This window comes from Molossus molossus, unplaced genomic scaffold, assembly GCF_014108415.1.
Source record: "Molossus molossus isolate mMolMol1 unplaced genomic scaffold, mMolMol1.p scaffold_m16_p_6, whole genome shotgun sequence".
Taxonomy (NCBI): domain Eukaryota; kingdom Metazoa; phylum Chordata; class Mammalia; order Chiroptera; family Molossidae; genus Molossus; species Molossus molossus.
The window spans coordinates 115,698,820-115,711,524 of record NW_023425399.1 but is presented as its reverse complement, the minus strand read 5'-3'; the positions used below and the strand labels follow the sequence as shown (position 1 = coordinate 115,711,524).

General features: G+C 60.4%; 1 protein-coding gene across 1 annotated transcript in view; it reads right to left on the bottom strand.

Annotated features, from left to right (window-relative positions):
- Positions 1 to 261: 261 nt before the first annotated feature.
- The window catches only part of ZNF407 (zinc finger protein 407), a 373,411-nt gene continuing 360,967 nt past the window's right edge, over positions 262 to 12,705 (bottom strand). Inside the window, exon 9 of the mRNA XM_036246080.1 lies at positions 262 to 1,658. Within this exon, the coding sequence (XP_036101973.1) occupies positions 346 to 1,658 (1,313 nt within the window). The 3' untranslated portion in view covers positions 262 to 345. The remainder of the gene's footprint in view (positions 1,659 to 12,705) is intronic.

Sequence of the window (12,705 nt, the reverse complement as noted above, 5' to 3'; positions counted from 1 at the left end):
ACCAGTGGGCACGGCCCTCTGAGGGCTGAACGGGAGAGTGTGTGTGTGTGTGTGTGCGCGTATGTGCGCGCGTGTGCGGGGGAAACGCAGAAAAGAAAACTCAGACCCTCTGAGCACAATGGGCAGCACAGAGGGAACGACCGGTAACAAGAACAGTGCGCAGGTGCGGTGACAGGGCCCTGCCCCGTCTGCAGCCGTCACGAGGCCTCGCGGCGGCACTGCTCCCGGCCCTGTGCTTGGTGAGCCCCGTGAGGGAGCGGTTCAGTGCTCCTCCGAGCCGCGTCGTCACCGCTGTTCACGGAGCAGGTGCCCACGGGTGCTGGGGTCCCACGCCTGCCCTGTGCCTCAGGCTTCTTGGAGTTCGTGACTCTCTCTTTGGCTCTGAATGACCGTGGCTGCCGGGGAGCCCTCCTGGGTGTAGATGACCATGCTTGTCAACTGCTCGGTCCCACTGGGGACCAGGGCCTCGGCCGGCAGGCTCTCCTGGGGGTCGGCTGCCTCTATCACGGTGTGGGAGTACATGGCTGCCTCCTCCTGCACCCCCGGCGGCAGCTCTGTCACAATGTAATGGGTGGCGCCCTCGGGAAAGTCCCCGCCCGACTCCTGGACCATGGCCTGGACCAGCTCTTCAGTGACGATGATCTGGGAGATCTCACCGTCCGGCTCCGCCAGGCCCACCTGCTGCCCGTGGGCCTCGGCCTCCTGCATGATGATCTGCGAGCCCTCCCTGGCCAGCATGTGCACGGTGCCCTCCTCGTTCACGATGACCTGCGTGACGCCCTCCTTCATGAGCTGGCCGGCCGCCGCCGAGTCGCAGACGGCGAGCTGGAGGACCCCCTGGACCACTTTCTTGAAGGCCACCTGGGCGCGCTCCTGCGGGGTGAGGATGGCCGAGGGCCGGACCACCTGGGTGAGCACCTCCACGGGCTCCGTGGCGGCTGGGCTCCCCTCCACGTCCCGGAACATGTGGACCTCGGCAGCCGCGGGCTGGGGGGCCGTGGGGGGCGCCTCCTGCCCGGGCAGCTGGACCAGCACCTCTCTGGGGCCAGCCCTGCCCTTGTTGTCAGGCCCAGCTCTGCCCTCCGCCCCCCCCAACTCGCTGACGGCACACAGCAGGGCGTCCAGGGCAGAGGCTGCGTCCGGCGGGGGGACGGCGGCCTCGCTGAGGTCTAGGGTCTCCTGCTTGGTCACCTGTTGTATCACGGCGCCTCCCGGGCTGAGGGGCTCCGTTACGTGGCCTTCCATCGAGCCCCCCACCACCACCACCTGGGTGGCCTCCTCTGCCAGCTGCTCCGACAGGACCGGCCCGGGGGCCCCGCTGCCCACATGCGCCCCGCTGGGACTGGCGGCGAGGACCTGCCCGTCCTCGGTGATGTGCACTACCCGGGCCACCTGGCCGGCCAGCGCCAGCGTCTGCAGCGTGGCTGCGGCCGTCTCCTCCACGGAGCCGTCGAGGGCGAATTCCCCGTCGTAGCCCTGGATGATGATGACCTGCTGGACCTGCTCGGCAGCCGCCGCCGGCCTCCGGCCGCCCCGCAGGGGCCTGTCTTTCACCGGGGACTCCTCCGCCAGCACGGCCGCGGTGAACGGGCTGTCCGTCTCCACAAACGTGGCCCCCTGGCCCTTCAGCCGGCATTCGTAGGACTTGGAAACAATGCCTGTGGGAGACAGGGAGCAGTCAGAGCCTCGCAAAGTGAGCCGCGGTCTTACAAGACAACTCTTCCGTGGACGCTTCCCACCTCCACACCAACATCAGAGCCTGCCCCGGAGCCCACCCTCCCCGCGGGGACTCGCGAGGCTGGCTGCCCACGCGGACCCTGGCTGCTGCCCTGGCTCAAGAGCAAACCCCGCTGTGACGTGACCTGCACAGGGGTCCAGGGGCCTGCTCTGACCGCGCGGAACAACTCCACGGCCCCTGCGTGTGGCTCTAGTGCCTGGGAGGGGGTCGGCCCCGCCTGCCGTCACTGCTCACAAGACCTTCGGCCACTGGGGGTAGGCGATGACCAGGACAGTCGGCAGTGGTGTCTTCTGACCCAAAGGGAAATCTATTTTAACGTCCAAATGCAAGGCGGGGTCTAGATGTGCATTCCAGAGGTATGAAGCTGTGCATACCAGACTTCAAAGATGTGCCACCAACAACCCAGCTGCAGGAGGTCAAGGCGCCGAGCACGTGCTGAGCACCCACCTGTCCGAGGCACAAGCTTCAGGGAAAGGCGCCCACCTGCCCGCCCCACCACGGGGCCCGAGAGGCCTGGAGCTGGGGCCGGGCGCCCGGCTCCCGGGGCTGCAGACATGGGCTGCTCTGCAGGCAGGACGCCCCGGAAGGAGCTGGGCGAGGGGCAGAGAGAACAGGGGGCGCCACGCAGGCTGCGGCGAGGCCCCGTGAGCACACTCCCCTCCCCTAGCGCCACCCGAGGCAGGCCAGTGTAATGACTGAAAAAAATGAATGAAGATGATCTTTATTTTCATAAAAAAAGAGACTGACACTATTCAGCCAGTGTCCTGCTTCCTTCTCCGAATCTCACACTTCCTATGGCTTCCTTATGCTTCCTTATCCTCCCTCTCTGCGGACGGTGATCTCCACGGGGTCCGCCACACTGCTGAACTAGCCCTCACTCTAGCGCAGGCTGCTCTTCCCGGAGCAAGCTTTCTCGGAGGGGAGGGGAGGGGAGGGGGACACAAGGGGCAGTTCTGCTCACATCGGCTCTGCTCGCCTCCCCTCACCACCGCGTCCTCCTGGGCACAGGCCCAGCCAGGCCCACCCTCCGGGGGACAGCCTCTCCGGCAGAATCCACAGGAGATGCCCAGTCACATGGCTGAGAGGATGCCTCAGGCCCCCGCCGGACGGCAGACGTGGTCCCAGACTGGAGTCACATGTCGCGAGTTAGAACGCAAACCCTGCCCACGGCCTGCACGCTGCTGACAGGCTTCAGCGTCCTGCTACCACGGCACCCTCCTCAGTGGGCAGCGGCAGAGGGAGCCGCCACGGGCCGGGGGCAGGGGCCCCGACTGCGTGAGGGCGCAGCACTGACTTTCTGGGACCCATGCTCTTTCGGCCTGAGGCTGACATTCCCAGTGAGAAACAGAACTGCATGTAATCCATGGTTTTAGACAAAGATGAGGACCGATTCACACTTCTTTCTCAGAGCATACTCTGGCGTGACTCTTGGGAGGGTTACGAGGGCACAGCCTCTCAGGTCAGGAGGAGGCCCGTGCGGTAACCGCCAGCAGCAGACAGTCCTGCCGACACGGCAGTGGCCACGGAGTCCTCTGACCACCAGAAGCTCCGTGGGGCTGGTGGACCTCGGAGGACGCACCAGGCCTGGCCGTGCCCTCAACGGGGACAAAACGTCCATGAGTCTAGCTCAGTGACCACCGAGGACCCTCGGGCACTGCTGGTGGGCACGCAGACGGGTGCAGCCGCTGTGGTCAACAGTGTGGAGGGTCCTCAAAACGTTACAAATGGATCTGCCTGTGACCCAGCAATCCCACTTCTGGGGAGTTATCTGAAGAAACGGGGGACACTCGTCTGAAGGATGATATGTGCCCCTGTGCTCCTTGCAGGATTATTTACAACAAACAAACTACGGAAGCAGCCCAAGTGCCCATCACCAGGTGAGCAGATAAAAGCTGTGGTACGTGTACACAATGGAATACTATTTGGCCATAAAAAAAGAATGAAATCTTATCATTTGCGACAGCGGGGATGGACCTAGAGGGTATTATGCTCAGAGAAATAAGTCAGTCAGAGAGACAAGTACCATAGGATTCACTCATGTGTAGAATCTAAAGAACAGAATAACCAAGCAAACCAAACCAAACCAAACCAGACTCACAGACACAGACCGGGCGGTACTGCCAGGAGAGGGCTGGGGCCTGGGGGCCAGGGAAGGGCTGAGAAGTCAGACGGGCGGGCACAGCCCGGGGTGCAGTCCGCGACCCTGCAACGGCTGAGGTGCCGTGGGGACTCTCGGGAGAGCACGGCTGTCTAACCGCATGCTGTCCTCCCGAGACGGTGCAGAGTAACAGGAGTGTGCGCTGTGCCTGGACACAGTGATGCCGACCGACGGCTCGACAAGCTCGAGGTGCCTCTGTTTTCTCCCGAAGGACACAGGGCCACTGAGCTGGCCACCAGCCGGCTCCCTATGTGCTTGCGTGACTCAGCACCTACGCAGGACGCCTGGGGACAGCTGTCCAGGGCTCTGTGCGCTGTCCTGAGGCTGTGCGGACACAGGGAGCACCTCCCAGGAACGAGCTGCGTGCTGCACACGGACCTGTCTGGTGTCCTGCTGCAGAGACCTACCCCTGCCCCTCCTGCTTGGCGAAGAAACGCATGGCCTCAGGGGGGTTCAAGTGCAGAAGAATCAGGAGTCCAAGGTGAAGCGCGGGGACCCTACAGAGAATGGGCAGCTCGCCCTCAGGTGCTTGGACCTGGTCTGTCGTGGTCTCTCTGCGGCCCTCCCTACTCTCCCTGCTCAGAGTCAGAGGCTGCCGACCCTGGTCAGTGTGCCATCACTGGACACCCAGCTCTGGCCTGCTGGGCTCGCCAGTCGCTCCTCTCCTGGGACGGGACGGGCACTGGCCTTCAGGACACTGGACTTGATCCCGCTGCTCCTGCCCGTTCTGTCTTCCTTACACCTGAACTTAACTTAATTTCAAGGCCACTGTCGACCTAATTCAGAGTACGGAAAGAACACCTGGACGCTGAAGAAGAGCCTTCCAATAGCCCCTCCCCAGTTAAGTGCACAAGACGCTCGCTGCCTTCCCATTAGACAGGAGAAGCCTCTGTGGCTGGGCAGGAGCAGACATCCCGTCCGCGGGTGGTCTCTGAAAAACACTGCACACAGAGCACATGCTGAGTGCATGTCGAGTGCATGCTGAGCACACGCCGAGCACACGCTGTGCGCATGCTGAGTGCATGCCAAGCACACCTGGGCACATGCCAAGGGCGTGCTGAGCACACACCAAGCACATGCCAAGCACATGTTGACCTCACGCCAAGCACATACTGAGCACACGCTGAGTGCATGCTGAGCACATGCTGAGTACACACCAAGCACATTTCATGCACACACTGAACATACACTGAGTGCATGCTGAGCACAGGCCGAGCGCACGCTCAGCACACGCCGAGCACACCCTGAGAGCACACCCTGAGCACACACCGAGCACACGCCAAGCACATGCTGAGCGCATGCCGAGCGCACGCCAAACGAGTTCCCCTTCAGTCTGCCCTGGACAGAGACCCTCCTGGTGCAGAGTGACCCGGGCCGCTAGCAGCACCGGCCACTGTGCTATTCTGAACTTTTCCTGAGTTTATTTGAAGCCAGAGGTGGGTGATATCACTCCAGACCATCCCAGCCACCACCTGGGCAAAGATGCTGTCAGGGGGGATGTGCTGAGGTGCAACGACACCAGCCTCGCCACCTCGCCACCAGCCTCGCCACCTCGCCACCAGCCTCGCCACCTCGCCACAGGCCTCACTGCTGCACAGAGACCCGAGCACAGGTCCACCTCTGGATCCTGGGTCAGCAGTGTAAGAACTTCGTGGGCACTGTCTATGCTGCTTTGACAGACAGACCCTGTGACATGTAACAGCCAATCAGAAGGAAGAAGCCAGCCACCGAAGGCCTGTCCATCTGACGTCATGAACGAACGCCGAGCCACGTGGAGTTCCAGTGTCATCTAAACCACGTGAATCTCTGCTGTGACGTCAAATTCTAACTGGGCAGCGCCCAAGGATGTGCCGGGCACGTCTCCTCCCGTTTCTGAGATCTCCCTAGTGAATGTGAATGGGCAGGACCACCCGCGGACGGGATGTCTGCTCCTGCCCAGCCAGAGGCTTCTCCCGTCTAATGGGAAGGCAGCGAGCCGTCTTGTGCACTTAACTGGGGAGGGGCTATTGGAAGGCTCTTCTTCAGCGTCCAGGTGTTCTTTCCGTACTCTGAATTAGGTCGACAGTGGCCTTGAAATTAAGGTACGTTCGGGTGTAAGGAAGCCAGTGCCCGTGGCCAGATGGGTGCGGTGTTCAGAAGACTGGACCTTCTCCCAGGCTTTGTCCTTACCTGCTCAGTCACCATGGTAACTCCGAACCCACCCACTTCCCGGAGCCGGGGTGCCCAGCTACCCTCTGTGTCCCTCAGCCCTGCAGGACTCAGACCCAGGCCACCGGGAGCAGCGGCCAGGGCGTGTCGGGAGCAGTCCTCTCGGGATCTGCTCCACGGGCAGTGCGTGGTCTGCCAGCAGGCGAGGCTCACGCAGGCTGTGCCTGCCTGTGAAATTCCGAAGGACACGCGCTGCTTCACGGGGGCAGACGCTCCCTCTGGCTCGCGACGCGGCGGCAGTGGGAGGGTCGAGAGGGCTGAGGCTCTGCTGCCAGGGAAATGCTCTCGAACGAGGCTCACTCCTCCGGGAGAGCGTCCGCAGCACAGGCCCCGCTTCCTGTCCTGTGCTGACCCACCGCCCGGCAAGAGCAGGGTCCAGCTGCACAGGGCGCCCGACCCTCGCACGCATCGGCTGCGCTTCCGGGGCGCTGCGGACAGGGCCGGCACCTGCCTGCCTCCTGCTGTGGGTGCTGCGCTCTCCTCACTGTCGCCATTCCCCACAGAATGAGTGCCTCGTGCTTTTGTTAAGCTTACATTTAATTAAAATGTACAGAATTTGTGCAGTAAACTCGAATGAAACAAATAAAACAAGGGCCCCCTCTCTTGAAGGCATACGTTGTGAATGAAAAATGTCATTACAGACTAAAAAATTTTGCAGTAAACACGGCCTACAGAGAGAAGTTTCCCCTGTAATGACATCCATAAAATACACAAATGGCACTTTTAGTACCATCCTGAATATGGCATTTTCTGTGCTCTACACACAATCTAAATGGTTTGATCATAGAGCATAATACTCCATTGGGTTTATAGAACAATCAATGTTCCATAAAATGATGTATTTATCCAATAGTAGGCTCAGCAGTTACTAGCGGTGACATTGCAGGACACGGGCCGGCCTGCGTGGCGCCGGCTGGAAACTTGTCCGACACCCACTTCAACAACTTCATCTCATCTGCCTCAAGTAATTTGTTGAAGCCTCAGCATGGTCTAAAAAAAAACGTGTAATAAAAATTCATAGAATTTTCAGGAGAATGAAAGCCGATGACAATAGAAAGGTCACATTGTGTCTCCACTAAAGGGGTCAAAGGTTGCCCGCAGTTCTAGCACCGAGAGTAGATTTCATGCATCGCGTAGCAGATCAAGACGGCATCAGAGAGCCGCGTGTGGGGAGACGCCCGGCGGAGGAGGGGAGCGGGGTGCTCCGAAGCCTCTCCGCACGCACCCCGCGCTCACACTGCCAGGCCACACCTCACCCCGCGGCCTCTAGACGGATATTCCGGGAGGGCACTGGGCTTGGAATCCTGGGTTGGCTTGGTTGCTCCTTGTCATATTAAAGCGCCCCGAATATGACGCAATTAAAACAGGATAGTCTTCATGAGAAAATTGGGGGCACACATGACATTGTGATTCTTAGGCCACATTTAATCGTTCTCGACTTTAATTTTAAGACGTAATTTTCACAAGAATGTTAAGAAATTATACTTCATGTCTATTACAGTGAAACAATATTAACAGATTATGTTAATAAATTAGAGCCATATTTTAATGTCACAAAAGCTTGTAAGTTTCTCAAGTGAAAGCAAGGAAAAATGACAAATTAAAATTCAATGAAATATAACCATCTAGAAGTTTCAAAGCAGGAAATAAATTATTCTTGCAATAGCAGTTACCAATAGTTCAGCCAGTCAAATTGGTAACGAGTTGCTCTATAATGTATTCATTTGGGGACAATAATCATCGCCTGGTATAAGGCAGGACACCCAGGGAGGGCCGCCATGGACACCTGGGCACAGGTGAGTGCCCTCCATGCTAACCCGGCACAGGAGGGGGTGCGGCCCACGCGGAACGCTCAGCACACCTGGTCCGTGATTGCGACGTGGGTCACAGGAACCTCTCAGTCTTACCCCTCACCACACTGAAACGACAGGAGATCGTCTGTCTGGACCTTCTGTCTATTGTTTGCAAGGGTTAGAAATGCACTCTGGGCAGTGCTGATAAAATCCACAGGCAACCAGAAGCACCTGGGTCACTGGAGATACAATGTTACCGTTGTCATCTCTGCATGCCTGTCAGGCAGGAAGCTACACTCCGAGGCTGTTTCAGAGCTCGGACCTAGCCTGCTCGTTCGAAGACCTGCGCTGGCCCAAGGGTAATGCTAATAATTAAAAGCTACTTTGGACTGGCCGGTGGCTCAGTGGTTGAGCATCTTTCTATGCACCAGAGGGTGGCAGGTTTGATTCCTGGTCAGGACACATGGCCAGGTTGCAGGTTTGATCCCCAGTTGGGGAGCATGCGGGAGGCAGCCGATCGATGTTTCTCTCTTTCTCTCTTCAAAAAAAGCATTTTGGTAAATATCTGGTTTGTAGCCCCAAAGACATATGGTAAAGGGCCACCGTGAAAGTCTGCTGTGCCACTGTTTCATAAGGAGGGACGAGAAAACGATCTTCCTGTGAAAGGTGAACCCAGTCTACATCCCTTCTAAGACTCTCTCAGTTAGTTCGGATACACAGCTGCACAGGACGCACAGGACGCGCTGGCCGGCAGGCTCTCCTGAACACGGCCGGGGCCTGGGCGCGGTCTAGGGAAAACCTTCAGTCTATCCCTCAACTAGCGTTCGGGTCGGGGGCACTGGAAGATGACCCTGTAAGCCCCCTGAAAGAAAGGCTAAGGTATTCAGAAAAACTAAGAGTAGACATAATCTCCCAAGTTGGAAATGCATGAAGATCCAGATTCAACTTCACTGAGCATAGTCTGTGTGGGCCTGGACATGTCCACGGGCACTGAAGAGTGACAATGAATGAGACTATTTTCCTGTGACATCACAGACCCTGAGGACGAGGTGGGAGTAGTGGGAGCCTTGTGCACATCTGCTCGGGAGCCAAGGTGATCTCCGAGGGGACATGACAGGACTCTGGGGACAGTCCCTGCTGTGGGTGCTGGCGGTGCAGACAAACCAGACTCGGGCGTGTGGTTCCTGTGACAGGCAGGTGCGGTCAGCCTTCAGGAGGTGACAGACCAGACTCTGACCTTGTCACTGACCACGAAGAACTCTTCCTAAAGCAGCCGGCTGATGTACTGGCAGGAAGAGCTCATGTGTCCTGGGGGACGAGGGAGCGCTGTGCAGGGCTGGAAGACATGGTATCTGGGTCGCAACGTCCAGCCCTGGTCACTGTGAACGGACTGTGGCTGGAGGCTGAGGCCGCCTCACTGCACTTAAGGACTTTCCCCACACTGGCCACGACAGTCCTTCTGCCAGGGACCCAGACAGCAGGAAGCCCGACGACCTTTTCCTCTACGCCCAGCAGTCTCGTCACCCCGGCGGACAGCAGTCTCAGGAGACAAGGCCATGTTGCAAAGCCGTGCAGGTCACACACACGTTAAAGGTGAAATCATGCAAACGAGGCCGGCAGGGCAGGGCGGCCCAGGAGGAGGGCGGGGCAGCGTCTCCTTGTCCGCAAGCCTGTCAAAGGCCAGGCGCCTGTGGGTCACACGTGCATCACAGCACCTCGCATCTTTCCCGAGGAGACGAGGACGCAGACATCTGTCCTCGCCGCAGACACGTCTGCAGGAAGGGAGATGCAAGCCTTCCTCGGCAACAGCACAGAGGCACCATTAAAATCAAATTCGCAGTGAGCAGAACCCGCAGCTGGGGCAAAACGCGCACCGTTAGCATTTTAATTACCAGCAGAGCTCTCAGAGGCCCGGCATCTGCTCACCGCCCAGGGACACAGCTGCCGCTGCACTGAGCCGGCGCAGGCGCCGCACACCAGACGGCCGGGCGGGCGGGCACTGCGCTCCACCTTCCTGCGCGGTGAGGCCGGGCCAGCAGGGCTGCCTGTGTCTGTGAGAACAGTCAGAGGTGGTGCCTGGACCACAGGACTACTGCCACCTGGGCGCAGCCACCAAGCCTGAGGACCTGCCCTGCTCGGAGACTCTGGGGCCAGCAGAGCACACTGGGCCACTGAGAACCTGCCCGCAAGCCTGTGAACTTAGAGCGGGCCGGGGTCACGAGCCTCCCGGAGCCTCCCAGGCTGACTCAGGGACAGCGGCTGGTGTGTCCTTGCCGCACAGCTGGGCCTGGCCTTCGGCCTTCTTCACACATGGGGACAGCACAGAGGAGGCAGGGCCATGGTCAAGGTGGAAACGAGGGGATTTCCATTCTGACCAGTGAAGAGTGGTCTTTGTCTGAACATCTTCCTAAAGACCGAGGCGAGACCCCCATGTAACAACTGCGGACAGTCTACACGCATGGGGGGACATGCTGGGGACAAGGGCCACGTGAGACAGATGCGAGGCCTGGGCCTCTGCTGAGATGAGAGAGCGCGTGGACACCAACCACGGAGCACAGCACGGGTGGACGCCAACCACAGAGCGCAGCACGGGTGGACGCCAACCACAGAGCGCAGCGCCGAGTGGACGCCAACCACGGAGCGAAGCACGGGTGGACACCAACCACGCAGCGCAGCACGGGTGGACACCAACCACGGAGCACAGCGCCGAGTGGACGCCAACCACGGAGCACAGTGCCGAGTGGACGCCAACCACGGAGCGCGGCACGGGTGGACGCCAACCACAGAGCGCGGCACGGGTGGACATCAACCATGGAGCACGGCACCGGTGGACACCAACCACAGAGCGCGGCACTGAGTGGACGCCAACCACGGAGCGCGGCGCTGTGTTGACACCGAGCACGGAGCACGGCACGGGTGGACACCAACCACGGAGCACAGCACGGGTGGACACCAACCACGGAGCACAGCACGGGTGGACACCAACCACGGAGCGCAGCGCCGAGGGGAAGGCAGCACGAGACCCGATTGCTCAGACAGCGACCGTCACCAGGCCACTGTCTGAGGGTCGGGAAAACGCAGTGCCCGGGGGACGTGTCATCCCTGTTGGCTACGGGCTGGGGAGCAGTTAGCCAGTGCCTGCAGCGGGACACACGGCCGACTGCAGGGGTGCCTGTGTGTCTACGGGTCATCTGTCCGCAGTCAAGTCCTGGAGCAAACTCCCCCACAAGCATTTGAAAATGGTACAGCCGGGGGACAGCGCTGTGTTGGAGAAGTCGGGAACGCGCTCTCTGACAGCACCTGTTCAAGAAGGAGTTTCTGGGCTTTGGGGGCTGGGCAGCCCACCTGCCTTTCCACTGAGCTGTTTAGAAACAGCGGACATTGCTCTCGGCACAGCGCACGGCCACTGTGTCCCCGTGACACACCACGTGGACCCCCGGGAGACATGTGCACAGGGACGGGTGACGTGCACAAATGGGTGATTCAAGCAGCACGTGGCACCGAAGCCAGGCTTCCGTGGACACTGACGTGAGTGAGGCCGGGATTCCTGCGGACACAGCCAGGGCCTGCGGGAGTCACGAAAGAGAACGCAGGGTGTGTCCTGGTGGCCACTCTTACCCGGGCCGACCAGGTCACACTCACGGCTGCAGCCCAGCACTGGCGCAGTTCCCGGGGCTGAGGCTGGGGAAGGCCATGTCCCCGGGCTGCCACAGCAGGAGACGGGTCGTCCTTCCTCCCCGTCTGTGATGGACAGGTGCCTCACGGGACACCTGGGGAGGCAGGCCGGGCAGGGGTGAGGGCGCTTCTCCTCCACACGATCTGGGAGAGCAGGCTGGGCGTGAACACCGCGGTGGGAGAGGACGGGCTCCGTGCCAGGTTCACCGGGCGCCCCGATCGGAAGCCTCCGCGGCCCGCACGCGGACCAGAGGACGGCCCTGCAGCTGGAATGAGGTCGGGCCCAAGGTGAGCAACACTTGTTAGTCCTTTACTGGCTGCTCGAGTGAGAAGGCAGAGGGCGCTTCCGAATTACATCCGCTCTGAACCTCCCACGTTCAGGTTACATTGTATCCGCTCTTCCCTCTCCCTGGAACCTCACTGCAAGTCCCCAAGGAAAGTAAGACCACATGGTGGGCAGTCCTGAGGAGCAGTGTTCATCGAGAGAGAGTGCACGTGCTTGTCCCTCCCCTGCGCATGTCGAGTGGCTTTCGTCCCACTCTTCCTTGGTGTCCTGAGACCATCAGAGCGACAGTGCTGAGCTGAGTCCTCGTCTGCTGGCCGAAGGGAGCTCCCAGCTGGATCACCAACGGGCAGAGCAGAGCAGGGGATGTGTGCACCCCGTCCTCCATGCCCCCCATGATCACCATGTGCCTTGTCCTCCATGCCCCTGCGATCACTGTGCACCCCGTCCTCCATGCCCCCTGTCCTCCATGACCCCTGTGATCACCATGTGTCTTGTCCTCCACGCCCCGTGATCACCGTGCCCCCGTCCTCCACGCCCCGTGATCACCGTGCCCCCGTCCTCCACGCCCCGTGATCACCGTGCCCTGCGATCACCGTGCCCCCGTCCCCCATGCCCCTCGTAATCACCGTACCCCCGACCTCAATGCCCTGTGATCACCGTGCCCCCGTCCTCCACGCCCCCGTGATCACCGTGCCCCCGTCCCCCATGCCCCTCGTAATCACCGTGCCCCCGACCTCAACGCCCTGTGATCACCGTGCCCCCGTCCTCCACGCCCCCGTGATCACCGTGCCCCCGTCCCCCATGCCCCTCGTAATCACCGTGCCCCCGACCTCAACGCCCTGTGATC